The sequence below is a fragment of the Falco naumanni genome, chromosome 2 (genome assembly GCF_017639655.2).
Source record: "Falco naumanni isolate bFalNau1 chromosome 2, bFalNau1.pat, whole genome shotgun sequence".
Taxonomy (NCBI): domain Eukaryota; kingdom Metazoa; phylum Chordata; class Aves; order Falconiformes; family Falconidae; genus Falco; species Falco naumanni.
In genome coordinates, this window is record NC_054055.1 from 109,705,729 (window position 1) to 109,727,400 (window position 21,672).

Genomic DNA, 21,672 nt, shown 5'->3' on the forward strand with positions numbered 1-21,672 from the left:
AGGACGTAAAGTTGAAATAGAAGATCCATGAAGATTTGTCTGATGTTTCAGTTACTTTTTTACTAATAATCCAAAAAGTCATTCAGATGACAGAGTACTCAGTTTCAATTTAAGTGAAAATACAGTTCTTTGCACATCAGTTGCCTTGCAGTAAGTCGAGTTTACTTAATTTATTGTCATATGCTATGACTCATCTTCCCAGAAAGAAGTGACATGCAGCAAATAACAGATACTTTTGCCACCTGTATAGAAATTAAGTATTTGAAATTAACTAAGGAAGTAAAGGCACAACAACCAAGTTACAAAAACTTCACTTCCCTACCATGTTAGAGAAGAGAGAAACAGATAAGACATCTGCCACGAATTTTCAAAATTTCATCTTAACTAAATATCATCTATTCACATTTAAATGCAATGTGACTGTATGATGCATTTCACTCTGCTCTGGGAAGTTTTCATGACATAAATCAGCCTGGCATGACTTAATGGTCTATTAACAGCGGTGCAGCATGAAACATAAAATAGAAAGGGCTGTATTTTAAACAAAGTTGTATTAGGTGTTGTGACTAGAAATTATACTGTTCAGATGGTTCAGATTGGTAAGTGAGAAAGAGCTCTTTATTTTTCTCCATTCTGACTCTTGCAAGGAAAATCTATGTAGAGTGAATGCTTTTATTTTTAGTGTATTCATGACCGTATTACCTTCACTTGAGACACTGAGGATTTATAAAATATCAGTAATGGCAATTGGTGTTTGACAGAAGAGATGAGGTCATGCTTGGCTCTATGGTGCCATCTTTCAGTGGCAGAAATCTCAAATCTATATCAAAATATGGTGCGTTGTCTGTGCTTGCTGCTACCACCTACAGAACTTTTCAGACGAGTGTAAGGACACTAGTGGACGTTAGGCTTTTTGGATTTGTTTCTTCCTTTGAGTGAACAAGTAATGCAAATTCTTTTTTTAAAAATAGGTAATTTCTTCAGATTAAAGAGAAAAACTTGCCATTGAATGAAGTTCAGATTTCTTTCTACACCACTAAGAGATTAAAAAATTGAGCAGACTTGCTCTGACATTTCTTAGTATTTTAAAGACCAGTCTAAAAATCCTCAAGTCCTTACCACTTCTACTTTGGCAAAAGCCCACTAGCTGAACTTAAGCTTGAATCCTACTATGACTTCAGGTATCATAGGAATATAACATTTCCAACAAGAATGGCTCTGCAAGTGGCCACAGAGCACATTAACCACCAAGCATTTAAGTGCTGGTCCACAAAACTGGGCTTCCTTTCCAGCTGCTTCAAATCTTCTTGGGTATGCCAGATAGTGGTCAGAACAGAAACACAGAAGACCTGATAGGGGATTCTTTTTCAATGATAAGTGTGAAAGATGGCAGTATATGTACTTGAAGTTTTAGTATGTCATCCTGTGACATCCTGGTTCATTCCACTGTGGCACCCAGTACGTGCCAGTACTCACACTGCTTCTCTTAGAGAAAACCCAGCTATAGCAAGTGCAGGAAGTGATCAAGCCTCTTTTTTTAAAAAAATATTTTTTTTTATTATTGCTGAACTCTAGCTTGGGAAAGTTTTAAGAAATGCAATGTATAAAACTTTTTAAATTTTGCTGAAGCATGCTCAAATCAGTGGCAACTGTTTTCTTACTTGAGTGGATTCTGAGTCTCTCCATAAGTCTTTGAAAACTACAGTATGAGAAAGGCCTTTTCTAAAAGGAGAAATCACATTTCCTTCAAGAGGAACGTGGAAATAAGTACATTATTCCATTTACTTTTCCCTTCACCTTCTTTGCACAGTTACTGCTACCCCCATTACAGTTTGGATATGATCTCAGTATTATTTAACAGCAAAGCTATTGTCTGCCCCATTCCTTAAATGCTGGTATTGTCAGTCAGCATATTTTTTTTTTCTCACTCCTTTTCCTCTCTTCACTTAACAGTGGCTCAAACTGAGCACAGTATCTTCTCTCAGCCTTTTTTATTCTCAAGGGTAAACAAACCAGGAACTTGTCATCTTTCTCACTGTAGATGTAGCCTATTACTCTGTCCAGGCTCTTTCCTCATCATCTCCTTAGCTCTTTTCTTCAGCATGTGAATTCATGGTTTTTTGAAGGAGATAGCCAGATTACACTTAGTATTTTGATGAAATCTTACTGTATCAGCCAGGGGTATGCTTCTCTCTTTTAAACACATTACCAGCAAACCCTCCTGCTATCTCCCATGACAGAAGGAATCATGGCAGGTTACATGTCTTTTTGTTGGCATGATTTGTTTTGTTTGCTAAACTTAAAGATGGTATAGTAGCATGAGCCATCCCCTAATGATACAGTTTATATTAGCAAGTGAGCTAAAGTGTTAAGAATTCAGGAAAGCACATCTTTTCTATCTGGCCTGAGCAAAACTTACACCCTGAATCTCGGACACTTGAGGAAAAAGAAAAGAAAAAAAACCAACAACCTTTGTCTAGGTTAGAGAAAGTCCTGAGTAATGTAAGTTATTGGGCAGACAAAATCAGTGCTACCTATTCTTAGATGCACCAAAACTACGTGAAGGACTTTCTGGAAGGGATTTTCCAAGAACATCTGTAAGGTGCAGGAGCCGCTTAAAACAGGTGAATGAACAAGATACAATAACATAGAGATGTATGATTAAACAAGAGCAGGCTACAGTCTAGTGCTGAGATGAAATTCAGACCAAATATTTAAAATTAATATTTAAATGCACTGTAAAACAAACAGGAGGAGGGGGGCAGGAGGAGTGCTGCTGCTGAACTCAGAGCACTGGAAATGGGGATGGGGGAGAGATGCCATTCTTTTCTGCTGTGTAGGATTCTTTTATAATTGTTCTCACGATTTTGTTTATTGATGTTAGTCCTAGGGAAGAAGAAAGATCAAATCATTGGTAGTATTTTTTTTCTTCTGTTTGTGCTTCAACTTTTATTATAAAAATGATAAATGCAGATTTGGCAGTTATGCTAATTGAAATTGCAAACTTTTAACATAAGTCAAACCTGCTTTTTCATTATTGTTTACCTCACATCTCTTTTTTCCACCATGCAGATTTATACCACATCTTTCTTTTAGGTCATCCAGGGATAAAAGAGAGATTTTATGTGTCAAAATATAAAGGACAGTTAGTGGTTTTTATTTATTGATTCTTTAGACTTCTTTCACCTCTTGCAAGGAAAGAAAAAAAATGCTTATGCTTCCATGCTTTCAGAGATTATCTGCTTCAGTGTTTCAGAACAACTGAAGGAACAAAATGTTGTTATATGTGACATTCAGAACCTGAATTTAAATTGAAGATTAGAACAATTAGTCTAGGTACGAAGGAAGATTTAGCATTCTCAAATGGTTGCAGTGTGATCTTTACACACTGTTGTGTTTTTACATGGCTCATCTGAAAACAGCAAACAAAACAAAACAAAACAAAAGGAATGTCTCACTTTCCATGATATGGGAGCAGCGTGAAGGACATTTACAGCAGAACTGGTCTTGCTAATAAACCTGCTGAGACCTCACCTCCCCCTGCTCTCTATCTCAGCCCCATTGTAGCCTGGCTTCTCTCCCCCAGTGCTTCCTTTCATTCAACCTGCTAAAAGTTCTCCCTGCTTGCCTCCTGTGCTTCTGATTTTGTGTATTCGATTTATTGGTGCAGGACGTATAAGAATTTTGAAGCAGTGTCAATGTTAAAGATGGTATCCAAACTATGGATTACTGATATTCCCCTAGGCTATGGGAAGCTGCTTTTCAGAAGAATCCAAACCAAGTACCTACTTTGCCACCTCCACCTGTGTCATTTTCATATAACATCACAGGTCTAGTGAAGGGCTTCATAAATCACTTATCCCCACAACCTACCCTCATTTTTATTGGCGGAACCCTCCATGTAAAGAAGAAATCATGGAAGGATGAGAACACTCTAAATGAGCAAAGAAGAGAACATTGTTAAAGGAAAACCAAAATGTCCACAAAATAAGATCTATGCACTTGCTTCAAAGTCCAACTGCATTTGTACATATTAGGGAACAGTTGTAGGATCCTGTGCTAACCTGATACTCATGGCAGAGTCAAAAAGGAGACTCATTTCCCAGGCAACTCTGTTGTAGCTCATGTGCTAAAAGGTTACTCCCTTCCCTGTCTGTGAATACACCTAATCACTGGACCATACCGTAAGACTGAGAAGTCTTTTCACTTTAAAGAAAATGACCATCTGTAACTTCCATTAGTTTATTCCTGATAAGAATTATCTGAATTAATAATAGGCCTAAGCTGTCATCCTCTCAGATGTCTCTAATGGCTCCTGTGTCAGAGGCTACACCCTTGATTTATCATTAGTCATAGTTAATAGTGCACTAATAACTTTGTGTCCTAAGAACCACACATCACTTTCACTCCCCATTAAGAAGATCTGAACTTCTGAGGAAAGAACTGTTGACTCAGCCCAGGTTTCCAGTGTATGAACTGGACATATTTTCTGTTTTCCTCTATCTGCTCCATCAGCAATAGCAGCCTTGTAAAACATCTTTCAAAATGCCTAGACTTTTATATCTGCACTTTTTGGCAGCTCATGCCATGCAAAGGGCAAATGGTGCTACAGCAAGGTATGTAAGTAGGGCCTTACAGGTTTTTTCTACATTTGTGTCACAAAAGCATCCAAAAGTCCAGTATCTACCAGGACTTCTAAGCCGATTTAACCAGTGGCACACAAAGGTGGGGCTGAAATGGCCACATAAATATTGTCACTGCAGTAAGGGTTTGAGAGGAGCATAGATACCTAGTTTCAAGTCTTTGAAGTCACCCTGACTCTTGCTTCCAGGCAAAGCTACTGAGTATTGTACCAGGTGTAACTTTGATTGTTCAAAGGATTATTATGAAATTAATTTATTGCTGCTAATGCACAATGCTGAAAAAGACTGTAGGAGGGAATATTAGCTTGGTTTACTGTTTCTTCCGTGCTAGAAGCAGAACAGTCTTACAGAATCTTGGTGCTTTACCAGCCAGTGTGTTTCTACTTGTTCCTCAAAGCTTTTTCCCCTGTCAGTGAACATTATCGGAGTTTTCTAAGAACATTTACAAATCAGCATCTTTCCCCTTGCCCTCTTTGAACAAGTCACAAAAATATGTTCATGGATAATAAACAATTCCAGTTTAAAATGAAGCACTAATCTTTATCACTTTAGCTTGCCTAAGTAATCTACACAATGAATTTCATTTGCAGTTCACTATCAACTGAAATTAGGTGTAATTAAAGGTTGTCAAATCTGTAATTTAAGCCCTTTAAAATTTGTTGCTGTCACTCTTTCCCTGTAATATATTATTTTGATCCAAAGACCACATAAGCCAATAGCAGAATTTCTACCAGCTTCAGTAAGCTTTAAATAAAGTCTCATATGCTATGGTATAGGAGGACATTTTATCTAAGTGCATGTAATTAAAAGATTACTAAAATTTTCATTATCTGAAAATTGTTTGAATTATGTAAAATGAGTTTGGTCTCATAGTTGCTGCCTTAGGTAATTGAAGATGTTTAGAAAAACCTCAAGTAACACCAATAAAAATCCCACTGATATTAGTTGCTGTGCTTACAGTTCCATTTCTGCTTGTGGTAGCAATACTGAACTAAAACTTGCTACAATACCTACTTTTAATTAAAATCACAACAATATAATGTATGAACCCCAGGGCCCCTGGGCTGGGGGAGGTGCTGTGAACAAGATAATAAAATTCCCTTAGGATCATGGAATTCAATGTGAACCACAACTCACAAGATCAGCTTAGAGAACTGAGTCACTGGAAGAAAATGTTGCTAGTATTTGATATGGGATCAGTTTACTTTTTGCTATAAATCCACATTCTTCTGTGGTAATTTTCCCCTACTGAGTCTTCTGCCACATTTCTTATCAGGTGACAGAGTTCACCTAGAGGGGATGAACTCACTTTCTCAGTCAAGCTTCTCCACATCAGCATCTTTATCAGCTCCTGGTGACTCAGCGTAACCTTTAATGTTCAGTGACACTACAGGGAAAGAACTGAATGCAATCCAGCCAGATTAGAGTCTGTTAATTATTAAGATTGGAGAAGATTTGAGAAATCCCTTTGAAATAATTTGCGGTATCTGCTGCTGCTTAAAAAAAAAAGCCCTTTAACACTTGAGCAGAGGCTACCTTCATATACATTTATTAATCGAATAGAGGATCCATTCAGTCATGCATAAAACAACATCTAGAAAGAGTGCAACAGAATGCGTTCTTATTTTGAACAACATAACTAATGCTCACTGCTGCTTATGCTTTTCTATCTCCATTTTAATTCTTGCAGTAGAATACTGTTCTGTGCTGTAAAACCAGTCCTGAACATGATGTGATTAACCTTAGGGTCCCCCCATCCCCTCATCCTAAAGCCCCCTTGTACATGGCCTATGCTTTCTATTCATGTTCAACCATCTGATTTCCATATCATCCCGCTCAGCCTCACAAGCGGCTATTAGCATAACAGAGCTTTAGCGTGACATTGATTGAAGCCAGCGCTTGCTGAATGCAGTATCAAAGCATAATTTGCCAGAAATCAAATCTAATTTACTATGTACTATTTAAATTTCTTAAAAAAAAAAAAAAAAAAAGGAAAAGAAAAAGAAAAAAGAAAATAAGTTTCTATAGAAGTATACTAGGCCTATGGCCTTAATTGTTCTTTTTTCATATTTTTGCCTAGTTCCCTGGAATCCAAGCAATATATTTCCTTTTAGAGCCATTGTCTTTGACTTTCAAATGTCAATTAAGCAAGAGTTTTTCCACTCTGTTTGTTCCAATCCAGTTAATGTTACATCTGAAACAGCAAAGGGTAATAGTCTGATAGGCACAACACTGGGTTTGCTGCATCATAACAGCTTTTTTCAATGGATTCTTCTAATGACCTTAATGTTTAGCTTGAATTAAGCATTAAAGAACTACATAACCTTAACAGTGAAGCATGTTAAGCCTTCTGTTATTCCTTTAACTGTACCTTTTCAGAATGTTTAAAAAATTCACCTGCTTGGAGAGAAGCAATATTGGCTTATATTAGCTTTTGTCCAACATTCCACTGAAGCTGGGCTTTGAGCAAGTCATGATCTCAGTTAACCTTTCTGCAAAATGGGAGTGATAATATTTATCTATCTTTATACACAGCATCTATAAATGAAGATAATGAGCTCTCTTTTTAGGAAAGTTGAAAAGCCCAAGTGCTTATTTTGTCAAAGAAGCTTTGCTGTCCCTGAGCAGGGTCACGTTGCATTCTCTGGGGGTAATGGCAGTCTTACTGCTCTGCTCTGGTGCTTACACTTGACCAAGAGTTACCCCTGCAATTATTAACTGTTACTTTCAGTTTTCAATTTCCATTATTCAACAAGAAGTTGACAGATAAAATGATATGGTGAAAGCATTGTTTGAATGCTGTAAACAATGTCATTTTTATCAGAGGTTGTCCATAAGCAAAGCTATAGCTGAATCTGATAAAAAACTGGGAAAAAATGGGGGTTTCCTTCATTACAGAACCCTGTCTTTGAATAAATTAAAAAAAACACATGCAAGGTTTTATTTTTCAAAAGTGATTTTTTTCATGTTCTTTAAAATTATGATATTAAATAGGCTGGCTGAAGGACTTGGGTTTGTGCTTTGATTAACATAGTGACCAATAAAACCAGCTGGTTGTGAGATCAAAAGATTATATTTAAATAAAAGCTCCAATTCATTTATTCATTTTTATAGTGAATTTCTAGTAATTATGGCTGTGGAGAAAAGCTAGAAAAGGTATCCTTGCATAACCATACATCATTTTTAACTGGAGTCTTTTGAAAGTCGAAACTAGCAACTATAAGGCCACAGATCTTCTGTTCACCTAGCGTGACAAATGCTGGAGAGGACTTGGTGTGGGGCACAGAGAGAACAGAGCAGCAGGGTCAGTCCATGCCATTTAGATTACTCAGACTGAGCTACAGCCTTACTTCTTGCCTCTTTTCCTTGTCTCTTTTTGCAAAAGAAAGACCTTTAAAAAAAAAACAAACAGATCTGCATACATTTCTGTACGGTTAGCAGATTTGCGTCTCTGCTGTCAGCAGGTGTAATCGGAAGTTGGGTCTTGATTGCTCTTCATGCCTAATTAAATAGTTTGTAATTATAATGGTGAAAATGTGGTTTTCTAAAACACTTAAATTCTGTTTACCTAAAAGCTTAGTGTTCCTAAACCATCCCTCTCCACAACCACCAAACCAATAGTGGAATAGAAAAAAATGAATGTCAGGGTATATTTTTACTATTTCCCCCTTCTTCAGCCTGCCCCAAAAGTTAGCTAGTCTTTTGATGACAATATTTGGAGATACTGCTTACATTTGTAAGATATGCCAAATAGTATAAATCCAGTTCCAGTGAATTTCAATATTGAACCAAGACTGGAGAGTTTGCATGTCATCCATAGAAAAGTCATTTGCTTTATAACATCATGCTCAACATAGTTGCTGTTGTCGAGTTTTTTCTCTGAAATCCTCCAGCACTGCTTCTTCCCCACTTTCCTTCTGCACATCGACACCTTTAATCTCCCTTCTTGTTCACACCAAGCATTGACTCTATTGTCCATCAATACCCGCAGACAAGTCAAACTACACCTCTCTTTTAGAAATTTTTCCCATCTGACTGTGCATCCTGATCCCCTATGTCTGAACACTGTTAATGCCATCTACTTGAAAACATAGCCAGTCCTGGTTCTTTCTTGTTTAACTCAACTTTCTTCTTTTTTCTTTTCCTTGTCTCTTACTGACCTCCTGGAATACCTATTTCTTCTTACTCACCACTCACCGCTGCCCACTACCTCTTCAACTCTTGCTTCTTTCTTGTCTTTATACAAGCTGAAATCTGGATCTCCCAAGTTTGTGTTGTTTTACCAACCATTCTTTTTACAGCAAGTTCTCCTTCCCACTCCATTCTTGACCACACTACCCCAAAGAGAAGTGCAGGAGCTCTTGAAATTCTGTCCTTCTGCCATCCAGACCTTCCTCTCCTTTCTCAATCATTTGTCAAAGTCTAGAGGGGTAGACTGAAAAAGGCAGTCTGTATACCCTTGCTATGTCACACCTTGCAATGCACGATAGCTCCAGCACAACACACAGAGCACAAGCTCTGTGAAGCATAAAGGGTGTGAGAGTGCTGTTATCTGCCCAGAAAGGTAGGATACATCCAGAGCCGGCATCATAAACACCTGACTGCTTCTCCTTAGCATTTATTGTCATCAGAATTTACTCTAGCATGTATAATTGTAATGTTTCTTTCCTTTGTTGTTTTTTATTATTTTTACAACTGGGGATATCACATACCGATATTGCGGCTCTTTTTGTTGCTGTTGTTGTTTTTGTTTATCTATTAGTTCTGTCTATACTAATTAATGTTTCTGGTGTTACGTCCTCTGGCATAAAACAAACCTCCATAATGTTGTCTTTTTCCTTCAATATTCCTCATCTCCCCCTTGAAAAATATCCTAAATTTACACCGTGATTTTTCTTACATTGTAGCTCCCCCACAGTTTGTGGTGAGACCACGAGACCAGATTGTAGCCCAGGGTCGAACAGTGACTTTTCCTTGTGAAACTAAAGGAAATCCCCAGCCAGCTGTTTTCTGGCAAAAAGAAGGAAGCCAGGTAAGTTGTAAGCATCCTGTAAGTCTTTCAAGCCTTTCTAAATAGTTATATTGTTAATTTTAAAAGAGAATTATTTATATTACCTTTCACAAATTCTTTTAATCTTTCACAGGATTTTGTCTTTTAAACTGTCACTATTCTCTATTGACATTTTTGTTGCTGGTTTGTTTTTTTTTTTAGTATTAAAACGGTGAAAAACTCAGAGGCCATTTAAGCTGGTGAAACTTGTGCTAGGTACTGTATAAATGTATAGAAAGCAACAGTATATATCTTAAAGACTTTTCATTCTGAAGCCCCCAACAAACAGGTGGATGAGACAAACATAGTAGATAAAAAAGGTATGACTCAATTTTTAACTAATCAGAGTCAGTAATTACAGTTCACAACCTGTCTAGACATGATCAAGCAGATATATATCTAGCAAGCTGATTTGCATCGGCATATTCTCATAGTGCATACAGATACAGGTTTTGAACATGCAGATGCTTTCTTCAGTAAAATTGTCTCAGGAAATTTCCAAATCTCATTTTGCAAATATTTCCCTGATCCTTACTGACATTTTTTGAAAGCAAAACTTCTGATGTAGCATCAATGTTGCCATCAGCCAATACTAAATTCTATAGGTTAATATCTGAATGTCATGCTGTAACATTTTTTTGCTGCTGTTGCTGTACTGGCATGACGTTACAGCAGAAGTCAGGCCTTCTCACTTTCCACATGCAGTTCATGTTAGCATGTTAAATTTGAACACTGTAAACTATGTGCCATTTTCTCTTTTGCACCTGAGAAAAGATTAAAAGGGGTGAATGGATGCCCAAGGACAGCGTCTTCTGCAGCTCCCTGATGAAACCTGTCATGTCTACGTCTGTTTATGTATCTGCACTGTCTACTCTTCTCCATTGGCTAAATTAGTCTTTTCAGAGACCTGTGCTACTTTCTGCCATACAGTGATCTGTCAGTTAAGTCAAATATCCACACTGTGCTGTGCACAGTGCCTTTTGTCTAATCTGGACGCATTGTATGTACCAGCTCAGTTAAAACGTGAGATAAGAAGTGAACCGCCGATCTCTCGCTCTGCCCCACCTGCTTCTGCTTCACTTTCTCATGAGGTCAGATAACTGGTCCAGAATAACAGGACCAAGGCTGACAGCATTTTCTGCTCTGCTGCACTTGTGGTTTACAAAGGCACAGCACTATTACTTTATGAGTGTAAGCTTAATCTTCGGTCTGTTTCTTCCAGTGAATTATTTGGAGAACTTTAGATCTACCCTCCATGGATCACATCCTAGAAAAGCACAGTATTGTGAGTCTCACTAAGGTGAAAATTGTTCCACGGGGAAAGTAGAATAGCATATTGAAATTAAAGTAGGAAGTACTCATGTGCTAGCAAACATTTCAAAACCCTTCCTTGTAGAGCATTTTAATAACATGGTAATGTTTATGTAAAGTGAGCTTATAGTGTCACACTTGAATCTAATAAAGTGGACATCCATCATGCTGTAATAAAGAGAAGAGCTTCTAATTAAAGTAGGACATCATTTGCAGGATTAAAGTCATTTAGCGTAATTGAAAAGTGTTAATACTCTATTTTATCCTCTTCCATTGGTATCACTTCAAGGGTAAAAACATTTTAAGGTGAAAATGCATCTTGTGTCTTTAATTGAATGTTATTACCTACTGATTGTACCATGTTGAAGCTGTTTAATTACAAACCTGGAAAATTAATTGCCATATTGAGAACCAGATCCCTGAGGGTTAGAATGGTCTTTTTTGGCAAATAAATGCAACATAAAAATTGATACCTACATGGTTTATAATCAAACCTGGAAACATAGCTCAACATGATTCACTACACCCTCATGTTAATCTTAACTGAGCATCAGTGAAGTAGCACAGGTTAGTGTTGCTGTCTTGGCATACAACTTGCCAGGTTTTGCCATGAGATGCCACGGAATAGGTGAATTTCCACATACATACTGCATGGTATTTTGGCCAAATTACGTGACTTTGCACCTTTACGTGCCTGGCTATGAGTTGTTGCTTGGCTTTATAAGGCTTGCTTCTGCTTTTGCTCAAGAAACGGTTTGCAGCACCACTGTTAGTGTTCAGAGTAAGGTTATGTAGTCACGTTAGCCCACTCCAGTAATTGTAGGGCATTTTTCATTGTGAACCCATTTCTTAATCCTGTGTTTCTGAGCACAACCAGCTGGAAGGGAGAGAACCTGTTCCCTCCTGAGTCATCTTTTGTGCTAGCTTGTGCATAAACAGCTGGTCCTTTGTACTCGGTAGCCTTTTCCCCAGAGCCTAACAGCCGCCCACCAATGAAATGCACCAGGGTAGGGTGTGTGTAACCTTTAGACTCTGGATTGAATTCTTCCTTGAGAGAAATTAAGTGGTATGATATCAGGGATGACTCTGGTCCCCCTGTTTGCAACCCAGCATGCCACCACTGTACCCAGATGAGCAACCTGACAGCTAATTTAAACCAGTGAAATTGTAAAAACATTTAAAAAGGGGTTGTACTGTAATTTAGGATAAGTTATAATTCATACTTATCTGGTCTTTGAAGGGAGGAGTAATGAGACTGATGAACTCCTCCTGATGCGTGGAATATTCACTGGGATGTGGTACCTCTCCAGAACAAACAAGCCCATGCTGAAGATCAGAAGGGTAGCCTCCCCTTTCCAACGCAGTGATAAAGAGAATTCTGGATCTTTTCCCTCTTAAGAATTAGGAGCTTTATCCTTGCACTGTATTGTATGTTGTGTTTCTTTTTACACTTTGTATAATTACTGATAAATGGAGTCAAGCTCAGACATATCAGCATTCTCTTTCTCATAAAATTTAGTGGAGTCTTTGTAAGACCCTGAATCCGTAGGTATCTGTGCCAGGCAGAGGTTATTCTGCAAGTTTTCAAGCAATTCAAAAAACAGGATAATTTCTTGAGACCCACTTAGCCCTGTAGCCTGAAATTGCTTCATAATTTTCACACTCCTTTTCTTACTGGATCTGACATGTTTACTGGGTGCATATTGATTTTTGAGGAAAAATATGCTGTGAAAAGTTTCTTGAACATTGACATTGAAAGGGGGTAGGGAAAAGACTCACCCTAGGGTGACAAGTAGCCTAGTAGGTTAATACAATTATAAGGATATTTGGAGTGTCAGATCTCATTTAAAGCATATCTCCCCTTGCGTTGCCAAAACCAGAGAAAGGTGAGAGCTTCACTTCAAAGCAGAGTTTTTTAAAATCCAAGTTTGTTGCTTGTCAGTTCCAAATAATTTTTTTGTAAACCATTCAGGACTACTGCTAAAGAAACAGGTCTACAAAAAATTCATTTAATACCTTACTCTACTTTTAGATTTTATTTTCAGCCCATATAGACAAGCTTAAAAGTTAGTAGGGAGTTCTCATTAGAAAGAACACCAGAGTTATACAGAGCTGCAGTAATGACTGAAAGCTTATCACAGCATGGTAACAGTGTTTTGGGATATTCCTGATGCAAACAACTGTTTTTTTTGTAGAGGGCAGTTGAGTTGACATAAAAGCCAGATCCTATTTTCCTGGAATTACTGTTGTTTAATTATTGTTTAATCTGTTCCCCTTTCTGTCTCATTGGGCAATGCTCCTGACCTTTCTGTTCACATTGCCTCCCTTTTCCTGCTCCTTTTTTATTCAGATCAAGAGCTGTGTAAGATGGTATAAGTTTTTTTCCTTGAAAACACAGCCCTCACCACTAAAACCTTTTTGCTCCTTTTCTGTGTTATTGATTGATTCAGTTCTCCATCATATGCAATGACTACTACATCCATTCCAGTTATTCTTATTGACATCTCTATTTTCTCCAATCCAGCCTGAAGGCAAAAGCTTATCTCCTTGTTTTGTGCTAACTGATGTCTTATCCTACATGAAATTATTTTTTCTCTCTGATGATTTCCACATCAGATTTATACCCTTTCCTTTCACCCTCAAGGCTCCGTGCTGCTTTCCTCATTTCATATATCTGTTTTCATTTCCTTTTCCCTCTCCTTTAAACTCTCATGCTATGCCAGCTTCTCCTACTTTATGACCTGTTTGTATCTTCCTCCCAGCTTTCCTTCAGTGCTGCACTCTTACTTTTGCTTTTGCCCAGAACATATTCCCAGCCAAACAATAGTGCTGTGCTCCCTCAAGTCTCCAGGTTTCAATTCTTTCTGCTAGTTTCCTAATGTTTACTGCAGTATTGTGTCCTCCTGGTTTGATAGCCAGCTAAGTACATTATTACAATTGCATTCAGAATGAAGATGAATGTGTCACAGATATAAATTACTCAAGTGTGATTGTTGGAAAATTTTTCATCGCCTCTACCCCCAGCCAGAACACACCACTGTGTGCTGTCGAAGGGCTGTTTCTAATTTAAACTGCAAGTTGCCCAAGGCATGGAAAGCTAGCTCGATGTGTTCATAAAGTCATAACCATACTTACTTTTTCTTCTAGTTTGTAGTGCTTTTAAGGAAAAATCGTTGTGTCTCTAGCTGAGGGAAAAGCGGTGCTTTTGTGGTTTGAATTGATGTGAGATTAATTGTCCTTGCAGAATCTACTCTTCCCAAACCAGCCTCTCCAACCCAACAGCAGATATTCAGTGTCACCAACCGGAGACCTCACTATTACCAACATTCAGCGGTCTGATGCAGGCTACTACATTTGTCAAGCACTGACGGTTGCTGGAAGCATTTTAGCAAAGGCTCAGCTGGAGGTTACTGATGGTGAGCTATAGAAATTCTTATTGTCTTTTCCTGTCAAAAGTATTTTAAAAGCAGTGTAAATAAAGGCATAGGAGGTCACATAATTCATACAAGTAAGTGGACAAGTTTCTACAGAAAACACAATGAATAAGGGTCTCTGTGCAATTCTTTATAGTACCAAAAAGGCATCGAAGTCTAGTTTGCCTTTTGCTTGCTCTCTGGAGATCCTTAACAATGCAAGCAAGGGACAAGCCAGCTTAGAATAAGCTTGGTGGGAAAGGATGCTGCTTGGTTCACTAGAGCTAAGACAGGACTGCAAAAAAAAAACATTGTGAAGAATGTGTAGGTTTGTGATTAAAGCAGTGAACTGGGGTGCAGAAAAATGCGTCTTAGTTCCCACCAGTCCTCAGTATTGCCATAGGCAGCTAATTAGGAGATGTGTCCTTAGCTTAATTGAATCAAACCAGTTGCCTTGAACTTACTGGAGTACTGTTAGTTTAGAACAGCTACAACATGTAGCCTTTTACTCACTCTTGTGAATAAGTCACCTACCTCTCGCAGCTATGTTCCAAGAATTTCTCAGTATGGTTTGGTGTTAAAAGAGCCATGGAAATATGTAGGTAGAGAAGAGTTTTCAGGAAAGGAAGAGCACTACATGATCTATCTTTATGTTTTCCATTTTAAGATTTTGGGGTTGAAATTTACCCTGTCTTGAAGTTTACCTTACTCTACCTACAAACATGAATCTTTTTCATATGTCAGGAATCCTGTTGATATCCTTCTTCATCCCATTGTGGATAGAAGGCAGTTTACATCCTTTAATGTCAGTGAAGAAAACAACAGAATTCCTCTTATACTAGGAGATTGTGGCATTCCCGAGCATCATTATTCCTTATCTTAACTGACACACTAAATATCTCCTGACAGACTTTGATGAATTTTTGCCATTAAAACTGTTGTTATATGCAAAGGTCTACTTTTACTGTTCCCTTAGAGACCTGCCTGCACCATGAAAGTTTGAAAAGATGTCTAATTCTGAATAATCCAGTTTTTCACAAGAGCATATTCATCACAAGTGACAGGTAGAGAGGTTCAGGCTCATGTTATAGAGGTTTGAGCATTAATTTGATGCCTTTTCTTTGTTTTCCAAAAGCTGTCTATATTTTTATGACAAGGGGAGATAATTTCTACCTTATCCTTGCATCTTTACAAGCACATTGCTTTTCTGTAAAGTAGTTTCTGGAGACTAAAGGCTAACCTTCGCTCTGCAATATTTTTAAGTCCTTTCTCTCATGGTCTATGACAAAATGATGCATTTTCATTCAGTTCAAATTTAAATGTAGATTAAAAGGTCATTTAAAATTAATGGAAAGGCAGTATTTTTTAATATCTGTCCATAGTGCTGCCTGATTCAGTGCCATGACTGTGACTGGAATAAATAGCCCACACAAACATTGGCTAAGAGGACATTGAGCTGTTAATGGTTGCACCTGCTGATGCTGTACAGATTTACTGCAACAGGGGCTGAGTGGATCAAATCAGTTTCAAGGATAGCAGTGATGAGAAATTCTTCCTTTTGACAGACAAGGCCTGTGGTCCATCTTTAACTCTTTCTTGTGGGGGTAAAAAAAAAAAAAAATCCTAGTCGACCTCTTTGGAATTTTTGTTAGTTTATTTAACAACTCAAGTGTCCCTGCTAAAACCCAAACTTGTCTACAATTAATTCTGATTAAAGGTGGTGCGCATTCCATGTTGCTAGAGGTAGCGTTATCCGATGGCTCGGCTGCTCAAGGGATGCCAGGCCTGTGTTCTTCAAATGCTTTCCAGAACCCACTGTCAGCATGATCATTATGAAATAATACAAGGTTGCTTTATAAAAATAACATTACATCCTTAAGTCAAAGGGCAGGTGAGGTCAGAAGAAAAGTGCCAAAACAACATCGTGGAACTGAGATTATAAAAATAAATGTCTCATTAGATCACAGATATTTTTTTAATTGCTTTCAATTAGGAAGTTAACCATAAATGTCTGAATAAGCTGTTTTGGTTGATGCTGAGCAGAAGTTACGGAAGCTAATGTTTTTTATCAGTAGGGGAATGTAATCTAATGGTTTTAAAAATGTAATAAAAGATAAACACTGTGCATGCTAGCTATAGACTTAAGCATTAGTGTTCTAGTTTTTGGCTGGTGATTTCAGTTTTACTTCATAGCCCAGAATTTTTCTGTTTGGTTAATGATTTAATAATAGTGGCGAGCCATCTTTTTCATTTTGAACACATTTTTGTTTGATCCAGAGTAATTTAGATCCAATTGAAGTTCCAATACAGAATGAAAACATATGTCATGTGCAGAAAAACAAGTGCTTAATTATACCATATATAGCAGTGTTTCAGTTGTTACATTTTTGCACTTACAAGTCTTTACTGGAAATATTTTTAACTCAAGTGTTCACATGAGAAGAGATTACTAGCTGTGATGAAATGTGCTGAGTTGAGTGATAATTTTGCTGATTATGGACTGTGCTAAGAGCCTTCAGTATATTTGAAATTCAAATCTTGTATTTTCTTGAAAGGCTATCATATAATCCACTCTAATGCACATCTGGAAAAGCAAAATAATTTTTTAAATTGAGACAATCCTAGTGATCCTTTCAAACTCAAAAGTGAATATGCAGTTCACAGTCTTAAAATGACAGATAATGCAAATAAACCAAGTGCTTCCATCTAACTGTGTCTGTGCTCAAGATAAAAATAATAGTTTACAATTAGTAATTTGTTCCATAAATATATCCATCATGCACAGAATGTTATGGAGAAGATCTCAATTTCTCCTTATCTAGTCATTATTAATATTTATGAATAAAAATTTTGACCACTGCATGTTCAATGGTAGGATCAGTTTACTTTGCCCAGTTTACCCACCGGTTGCTGTTTAGGGTGAGTATTGGGATGGAGGAACAAGCTTAAACTCCTGCCATGGATTTTTCTGGCAACACAAGAATGAACTGGTTTAGGATATTAAATTAATTTAAAATACCGTGTTTCTGAGCTTTTGAATGAAAACAAAAGGCTGGACCTGTAAGAATAATTTAGAAGAGATTATATTAAAAAAAAAAAAAAAAGAAAAAAAAAAGAAAAGAGAGATAACAAATTGGCAGCATACCTCAGCATCTCCCTCTCCACTGATTTGGAATAGGCACTTGAGGTATTTTTCCCAAACTCCTCTGTAGCTTTGTTGCTATAGGTTTATTGAATATTCTGGGGTATGTCTCTCTCAAATCCTCCTGAAAGAAGTTAGTATCACAGTTTACTCACCTGCAAATCTGGCCACAATCATTCTTATCCCTTACCAAATATGTATTACAAGTTTTATAGCCAGTGTGGCAGTTTCAAACAGGGGATGTTCAGAACAATGTCACAGCCTCCTGTGAAGCTTTCACAAAGAAGGCAGGGGAAGGATTGGTCTCTGCTTTTCCAGCTCTCAGGAGAGTACCCTGCCCTCTCGTACTAGTGTTCATCACGAGATTTTCGTGACTTCTGTCAGATTTTCCCCATTAATTCATCAGAAATCTTCTGAAACGTTGATTTTGGAAGTGCCAAAGTAAAGGCTTCGTGTTATCTTTCTCTTATTTTAATTTCCTGTTGTAAGTTGACCAAATTCCACCCAAAATTTAAACACCGTTTCAGTTGATCTAAATTGCATTTGTAGTGAATAAACTGCTCATTAACAAAAGTAATTTGTTCTTTTCTGGTACTCAGCCCAAAATTTAAGCTGCATTTTATCACAAAAGGGATCTGATAATTTTACAGTTACCAGAATATGTGAATGTATGGTCCCTGGTAAATAGTTTAAAACCCATTTTTTTTAACTTAAATTAATTTTTAAATCAATTTATCTTTTACTATGCAAATATATTTTAGCCACACAAAATATTTCTGTGGAATGTTTCCTTCTAGGAGAAAAGAATGTAAAATTTAAATTAAAAAATAAAAAGTTGTAAGATAAAATAACAAAACCCCCAACCTTTTTATGGATATTTTTCATTATCTCTCTGTCCTCCAAGAATGCTTATGATATCTCTTTTTTAACTTCTAGCCGAATTTTGGATCCTTAGTAATGAGGAAACGCTGTAGTAGGTATATACGTTTTAGAGAAGATTTACAAGTCATAGTTGTGAAGACAATACAGTCGTTCACAGATCAGTGGAAACCCTAAGTGTTCATTTAACCTTTAGCCTCAGTGTCATGGAAACCTGTAGTGGTCTTTCACCCATAACACCCTTGAAAATGAAGATTCCTTCTGGCCAGGAGACTTTCAATTACACTATTGATCAGAGCTATTTAAAGGATTATGAGCCTCTCATTTGGGCTGTAAAAAAACTAATTACATGCCAAAGAACAATATCTGTAATGCAGTAGGTTTTGAAAATACCTACATTGCTACACATATGAAAGGCAATTAGATGCAGCAAATAACTGCAGTGGGTCAGCAACTTAAGTAATGATTTCTCCTTAATTTTTAGCTACCTAGAAAACTGAGATTTGCTGGTTTACATTGACTCCAAAGGAAAACTTGCACAGCTAAGTTTTCATTTGACTATACTTGTGCTGCAGGTATGCAGATAGTACGTATGAGCTGAGATCAATTTTTATTTCACCAAATGGCTGAACTGTGTAGTCACAAAGAACCTTAATGAGATAAAAAAATTCATAGCAAGGTGAAAATGCATTCAGTTTTCTCTTTTCTTGTAATATAGTGGTTTCTGTCCAATCTCTGAGTTCAGTGGGTGATATTTCAGAATTTCCAAAACAGCTTTCACATTCTGATGTTAATAAATAATCTGTATTTGCTTTCTATTTTCAGTTTCAATTTCAATAAATGTGATGAACTCACACTCCAAGGTGCTACTAATACTAACGAGTCTATCCTTTTTGTATCTTGTTAACAATAGAAGGTTGTTAGTATATTTGCAACATTAAAATTTCAGAAACAATTATTTTAGGTATAACACCTCCCTAGTATTTTTATTTATTAGATAGCATAATGAAAGCATGTTGGATCTGTTGAAGGGTCCAGAAGTTTGCATCTTAAACAGCTCAAATATAATAGAGACCATATTGCTTTGCAATAATTTATTTTCCCTGCATTGTTAGTCAGGTGTTGTGTATGGACTATAATGAAACAGAATCTCAGCTAGAATAAATGATTCAAATTCAATTGACATCAGTGGAGGCAGGCTAATTTACACTGGTTTAGGAGCTGATCCTGCTTGTTACACTATTTAATACCAGTCATGTAATTCTTCCATTGTTCAAAGATTTAAAACAGCGGCAGCGTGGCAGGTAAGCATATAAAAAAGAACTCTCAGTTCTGTTATACTGATTTTATGCAAAAGTCATAGCTGTGTTTATATGCAAGTATTTCACATTCACTTGTATAAATGCATTCTTTAGAAACAAAGAGTTATATTTTGCTGCTTAACAGATGGCTCACAGAATAGGTTCAACAGCAGAATTATTTATAAAAAGTTGGTATTTCAAGAAAAGCAAACATGAGCATTTTACCAAATCTTTAAGATATCCCATTGGTCATGGAATGAGGTTTATATGCAGCCATGTACTTGCTCACTGGCTACTGGGTCCTTTAAGGAGTATTTCAAGCATGGAAATGTAAGTTATTAGGGGAGAATAATTAAGAGAGATCATGGCTTTAAAAGATGATGAAATTATTTGATAAGTATGCTGTTGAATAGCTTGATTGCATTTGAACTTTTCTCCACTGGAAGGAGTGGTACAGTTATTTAGATCACTCAGATTCTGAAAAAAAATATTGTTAGATGCTTTTACTGATGAAAACTTCTAAGTTGAGCATGAATGGGGGCTGTGGTTGGTACCCGCGCTAGAATAGCTACAGTGCTTCACTTTGAACTTTAAAAGATTTTCTCTTTTAGGCCCCAAATCAGGTAAGTAATTAAGCACATCTTGATGTGACATTAAACGTGCTTTCCTAAATAAGAAAAAATAAGAGATGTACCTCAATTCTATTCTGGATCAAGGTCTTAATTTCATCCTATCTTAATCATATGTGTCTGATGATCTTTGCTAAAAGAAGTTTCTGTATCTAAGTGTTATATCACAGTGGTGAAATGAAATTCCTACAAAAATGCTTTTCAAATATACCAACTAATCGTTAACCTGTATCTATGGGTCTTCCAAAAATAACGTTTTTAGCCTTTTAAAGGCTAACTTAAACCAGACTTTTAAAATTGGTACTGTGGCAAAGAAAGGGTTAGCTGCAGCAGAGGATGGTGAGAAGTGTGTATGCCAATGTCTGTGTTGCTGTTTAGTCTTGACAGATAGGCCTCCACCCATCATCCTCCAGGGGCCCGTCAATCAGACTCTGGCAGTGGATGGGACAGCTTTGCTGAAGTGCAAGGCAACCGGTGACCCCCTTCCTGTCATCAGCTGGTTAAAAGAAGGATTCACCTTCCTGGGCAGAGACCCTCGAACATCCATACAGGATCAGGGGACACTTCAGATTAAAACTCTGCGGGTGAGTAGCAGTTAACAATACAAGTGCTGCAAGTGGCACACGGCTAATCTTGGAGCTGTTGGTGTGCACCTCAGGCAGCTTTGCTGTCTTGATGTCTGTTGTCTTCAAAATTAACTTGTCTCTTTTACTATGAAATTCTCACCAAGGTCACCTCCTATTTCATTCTTTGAGAAGAGATTGTGCAGAGAAGGGGGAAGGGGGGGGGCGAATGGGTAGAGAAGAGCCAAATTAGCATCAGATATTTTTATTTGACTTTCCTAAAAAGAGAATTGATATTTAAACTCTTACGTATGTTGCAATAAAACATAACTTGGGGATGGATAGACCTGTCAAAGGACAGGCCTTCCTTATCTCTTCAGTCAGTCTTACCATGAAGCCATTGGCCTGTTGTCTCTGTTAGAATTCAGAGCGGTTCATTTTCAACACCTGATCGTAATTTTCCAAGGAGCTATTGTGCTAGCAAGTGATTCTGGAGTTCAACAGGGTTTGGCTGTGTGCTTTCTTCATCAATGAGTCTTGGCCGTCTTAAGCTGTCTGATTTATTCCACTGTTACGCTTGCCATAGATGTTCCATCAGGCTGCAGGCAGAAGACAACTAATACTGTAACATACATGCAGTTATATGCAGAGGGATTGCTATTCAAAACGAAATGCCTCTCATAATATTTACATTTTGACATGTGAGATCTGAAAATACAATGAACTCTTATAATATTCCAA

The 21,672-nt window shown here is 37.3% G+C and overlaps 1 protein-coding gene across 9 annotated transcripts in view; it reads left to right on the forward strand.

The window, feature by feature from the left end:
- ROBO2 (roundabout guidance receptor 2) overlaps positions 1-21,672 on the forward strand; it is a 476,615-nt gene that overhangs the window by 359,694 nt on the left and 95,249 nt on the right. For all 9 annotated transcript variants that reach the window (XM_040582899.1, XM_040582900.1, XM_040582903.1 and 6 more), the window contains exons 8-10: positions 9,551-9,675; positions 14,249-14,420; positions 20,747-20,952. In XM_040582899.1, coding sequence (XP_040438833.1) covers positions 9,551-9,675; positions 14,249-14,420; positions 20,747-20,952 — 503 coding nt within the window. The remainder of the gene's footprint in view (positions 1-9,550; positions 9,676-14,248; positions 14,421-20,746; positions 20,953-21,672) is intronic.